At 41.9% G+C, this 5,456-nt stretch overlaps 1 protein-coding gene across 1 annotated transcript; it reads left to right on the forward strand.

The window, feature by feature from the left end:
* Nucleotides 1-4,822: 4,822 nt before the first annotated feature.
* On the forward strand, nucleotides 4,823-5,173 carry LOC134320836 (ADP-ribose glycohydrolase OARD1-like). Its single transcript, XM_063002473.1, has one exon. The coding sequence runs from the start codon at nucleotides 4,823-4,825 to the stop codon at nucleotides 5,171-5,173; it is 351 nt and encodes a 116-aa protein (XP_062858543.1).
* The last annotated feature ends 283 nt before the right edge of the window (nucleotides 5,174-5,456 follow it).

Below are 5,456 nucleotides of genomic sequence, written 5' to 3' on the forward strand. Positions count from 1 at the left end.
GGAAAAGATTGGAAACTAGCAGGGTAGAGGCCATTCAAAAAATTCCCAAACCTGTCACAAAAAAAGAACTAATGTCATTCCTAGGAATGTGTTCTTATTGCAGAACGTTCATCCCTGATTATGCAATCCTCGAGGCTCCCTTAAGCGCAATTGCTCATGGGAAGGGCCTACAGGCCCACAGTGCACTTAGTTGGAACAGTGAAGCAGACAAGGCCTTTGAAACATTGAAACAAGCACTACAAACAACTCCGACACTGGGATTCCTAGATCCAAACAGACCATTTACCCAGACAGTAGATGAAAAAGGAGGGTGCATGACGTCAGTGTTACTTCAGGACCATGGAGGTAAACTGAGACCAGTAGCTTATTTTTCAGCTAAACTAGACCCTGTAGCAGCGGGTCTTCCGATGTGTTTACGTGCTGTGGCAGCTGCAGAAAAAGCAGTAAATGCTTCAAGGGACTTGGTAGGTTACAGTGCTTTGACCTTGTTAGTACCACATTGCTGTTAGAACAAAAAACTGCTCACATGACAGCCGCTAGGTGGCTGAGGTATAACACTGTATTACTTGAAATGCCTAACATCACAGTGAAAAGATGTACTGTAATTAATCCTGCTACTCTACTTCCCACAGAAACGGAAGGAGAACCTCATGATTGTATCAGTGTTGTTAATGAAGTTTGCTCTCCTAGACCAGATTTACAGGAAACTCCGCTCCAAAATCCAGACATGGAGCTGTTCGTTGATGGATCTGCATACAGAAGCGCAGAAACAGGGAGAAACTGCGTAGGATATGCTGTAGTGACACAAAATGAAACTATTAAAGCACAATCACTACTGTCTCATCTGTCAGCTCAAGCTGCTGAATTAGTAGCACTGACAGAAGCATGCAAGTTGGCTAAGGGGAAAACTGTTAACATTTTTACTGCATTTGGGGTAGTACATGATTTTGGGACCTTGTGGAAGCATCAAGGTTTTTTGACCTCTTCAGGTAAAACAATCACGGATCACAACCTGATTTCTGCACTCCTGGATGCAATCCTAATACCAAAAGCTATTGCTGTTGCATGGTCCAAATGGTAAGCCGTGTCTTCCCAAGAAATTGTTCCCCCACTATGCTAAGTTGACACATGGTCGAGACCATGTGTCGAAAGGAGGGATGCAAGATACTATCTCAAAATATTGGTACACTAAGGGCTTCACTAATTACTCCCAAAAATTTTGTGAACGCTGCATGATTTGTGCAACAAATAACGTTGGGAAGGGTATTAAAACTCCTCAAAGTGCCCACCCACCAGCTGATCGACCATTTCAACACCTTCAGATGGATTTCATTGAGTTGGATCCAAGTGAAGGGAAAAAGTTTTGTTTGGTAGTCGTTGATATGTTCTCCAAATGGATTGAAGCATTTCCGACATCAAAACAGGATGCAAGTGCGGTGGCAAAGGCACTTATAACTGACATAATCCCTAGGTGGGGGATCCCTAAAAGAATTGGCAGTGACAATGGTGCTCCATTCGTCAACAAAGCATTACAGCAAGTTGGTGAATATCTAGGAATTGACTTAAAGCAGCACTGTGCTTATCATCCAGCCAGTGGTGGGGCTGTGGAGCGAGAAAATGGCACACTCAAAAACAAATTGGCCAAATGTTGTGTAGATACTGGTCTGACATGGGTCAGGGCCCTGTCAGTAGTACTATTGCATATGAGAACTAGAGTAAGGGGAAGAGCAAACCTAAGCCCTTTTGAGATCGTATTTGGCAGACCTCCAAATACAGGAATCGGGCCCAGAGGAACTCCAAGGCGACTCACAGATGAATGTGAGAGTGAAATGTTAAGTTATTGCGAAAACCTGTTCACAGGCAGGTGAAAGACGCCCTTCCAGGACCAACAAGCACCTATCTGCATGATCTGAAACCAGGCAACTGGGTGGTGGTGAAAGACTTCAGGAGGAAAAGCTGGAGAGCTAAGAGGTGGCTGGGTCCGTTCCAAGTGCTCCTAACAACACACACCGCCATCAAGGTCACTGAAAGAGCCACGTGGATCCACGCTAGTCATTGCAGAAGAGTGCCAGAACCGACTGAGAGCCACACAGAGGAGGAATCAACTGAAACCAGCTTTGACACACGCATAGAGCAAGATTAAAGATGCAACTATAGAATTTTAATTAAAGACAACAAAAAACAACAATAAATGACAACTTGTGAGTTTTCACGAAATCACCAGCTGACAAAAGAGCTCTTACGATCAAGACATCCGTATCTCTTAAGTCCAGGAAATTGGTACCTAATAAAACAAAAAGATGTGGTAGAGCCAACTAACATTATTGGACGTGATATAGTTGATTGGTCTAACTCCAACACCCGTCTACATTGTGTAATAGAGTATGTTTTGAATCAAAACCCAGAACACGTGGTGAGGCAAGTTCTAACAATAGACACTGATAGAGGGGAGACTGGACAATTAATTAGTGACTTCCGTACAATCTGGCGAAACGGTCGATGGGATCTTCAGGAAGATTGGAAGTTTAGGACGGAAGTTGACGACATCATCCTAACAGGACCGAATTGTTGTAGATTAGATAACCTATAGAGGAAGGGTGTTTCTAAGCCTCGGTGAGGTGGGACGAGTGCTGATTGGGCATGCCCGCACTCTGAGCACCAATATACGTCAAGAAGGGCAAAGATTCACCTAACCTCAGATCAGGATAGGTTGATGTACAAACATTTAGCCCCAAGAACCTGGTTTTGCAAGTTGATTGGACATGGCCAAAGGTGTAAATATTGTTTTCCAGAACAAGAAAACCAGTTGTTACTCGGAACCAAAGATGACAGTCACTGGAACAAAATTCGTGATAATAGTGGGAATAGGTCTCACCATGATCCAAATGGTAAGCGCATGCTTTGAACCACCAATAATTACGCACCAGATATACCTTGACATCAATGTTACTGAGGGCGAAATATGGGTCACAGTAAAGTTTGACGCCTGTGAAGCAATTACGTGCGGAAGTGTTGTTCAGCAACGAGAGATCTCAAATAGGCCTAAGTATCTTTGTGTGGATAGAGAGTATAGTCACAGAACCCCATGCGGATCCTGGGATAGCGTCTGGTGGACAACCAAACCAGGTGGCTGGACTTCACCGATGGGGAGAGAAAGTGAGATTGGGAAAAGTATGGCTTTGTTTAAAGTGACTGCAAAACAACCCTGTGCCGACAAAATGTGTAATCCACTCTATCTGACCATCAAATACCCTAATAAGCAGATGCATGAGGGTACTTGGGGACTAGGTATAGAAACTGATGGAAGAGACCTGGTAGGACGAATCAGAATCAATGTAAAAAACAAAACTGCCAAAGGTAACCAGATCGAGGATGGGGACTCAAAGCCAGTAAAAATAATTAAGCTGACAGATATTAGAGATACTACAGTATAGCAGTGGAAACAGGTTTCACAGACTCAAATAAATGGTTGGAGTGGGTGAAGTATACAGCTAAAACAATAGACAAATCTGATTGCTATGCGTGTGCATCAGCCAGACCACAACTGATTGCAGTGCCATTTCCAATAAATCCTAACAATAGTCCAGCTGGATTCAAATGCATGCTGATTCTTTTCACGACCACAAAGCCATCTAACCAGAAGTGTAGGGATCTTTCATTGCTGTTTCCACCCATTGAGAAGAAAAATCTTGCTATTCCTCCAGCCTTCACACCAGCAAGAGGAAACTTCACTTGTTTACTAAATACAGCAGGTAATGTTAAGGTTGGTCACATGACACACTGTGCGAAAACTTTAGACACCTCAGCTTTGGGCACCGACATTGACTTTAGTTGGCTACAATTCCAGAACACACCGAGAGCTGATATGTGGTGGTATTGTGGAGGGAACGTACTTCGATACACACTACCAAAAGATTGGACTGGAACGTGCGCCTTAATTCAGCTTGCTATGCCATTCACCTTAGTGTCTCGACATAATGAACAACTGACTAACCAGACACGACGAAAGAGGGGTGTTCCTAGAGGAGCATTTGATAGTACCATTTACAATGACTCAATTGGAGTGCCAAGGGGCGTTCCAGACGAATTCAAAGCTCGCAACCAGATAGCAGCTGGGTTCGAGTCGGTCATATTTTGGTGGTCAACAATAAATAAGAATGTGGACTGGATCAATTACATATACTATAACCAGCAAAGGTTCATTAACTACACTAGGGATGCTGTTAAAGGTATTGCAGAGCAATTAGATGCCACTAGTAAAATGACATGGGAAAATCGTATGGCCTTGGACATGTTATTGGCCGAGAAAGGAGGTGTCTGTGTCATGATTGGTGGCTCCTGCTGTACCTTTATTCCAAACAACACTGCTCCAGATGGTACCATTACCAAAGCCTTACAAGGACTAACAACTTTAGCACAGGAGTTGGCAGAAAATTCTGGAGTAGACACATCCATCACAGGACTTTTTGAATCATGGTTTGGAAAGTGGAAAGGAGTTATGGTCTCCGTGATAACTTCACTGACTGTGGTATCAGGGGTCCTAATTGTCTTTGGCTGTTGTATCATTCCCTGTGTCAGGGGATTGACCACACGACTTATTGAAACAGCTCTAACTGAGAAGGTTCAGTACCGAATGATTAAGATGAAAGACGACTATGAAAGAGGTCAACAATTGGACTGGCAACCACCTTATGCAGAGGACGATGTTGAACTATCAGAAGGAGAGATTGAGAACAGAATCTGATTGAAAGTGATTCATGATGATCTTTTCTCTGCCCCAAAGTCTCATTCTTTAGCACACTGTGTGGCTGAAGATCTTGCAATGGGAGCTGGCATCGCAGTGGACTTTAAGAGGAGATTTGGCAGAGTTCCAGAACTAAGAAAACAAAGGAAAGAAACAGGACAATGTGCTGTTTTGAAAGATGACAACAGATATATTTACTATTTGGTTACTAAGAGGTTTAGTACAGACAGACCTGAATATTCTGCGCTTAAACAAAGTCTGACAGAAATGAAAGATCATTGTTTGACAAATGGTGTAATACATGTTAGTATGCCTAATACTGGATGTGGGTTAGACAGGTTGAAATGGAGAAAAGTCAGATCAATTCTTAAGCAGGTGTTTAAAAATTCTGGTATCAGTATTACCATTTATGTAAAGACTAATGATTAGTGAATTTGTAGTTGTTATTCACATTTTGTGATTTTCTTTTGATTTAAAAGTTTTTCATTTTGACTATAATCATCTTATCACTGGTATATAAGTTGACGATTTAATGTCTTTTGAGTAGTTGGGTTTTATATTTACTGAAGTATTTGATAATCATTTGCAGTATTATTTACTCACATTAATTTTACTTACTCATACTCATATTTACATAAAATAATTTGAAGGTTTTGCTTTTTATTAAGTAGTTTGAAAGCATTTAATCAAGGTAGAATGATTATTTGATAGA

This window comes from Trichomycterus rosablanca, chromosome 9 (assembly GCF_030014385.1).
Source record: "Trichomycterus rosablanca isolate fTriRos1 chromosome 9, fTriRos1.hap1, whole genome shotgun sequence".
Taxonomy (NCBI): Eukaryota; Metazoa; Chordata; class Actinopteri; order Siluriformes; family Trichomycteridae; genus Trichomycterus; species Trichomycterus rosablanca.

What these genes read in the sequence shown, in the direction of transcription:
- LOC134320836 (XM_063002473.1), top strand. Translation starts at nt 4,823, where the DNA reads ATGGGAGCTGGCATCGCAGTGGACTTTAAGAGGAGATTTGGCAGAGTT.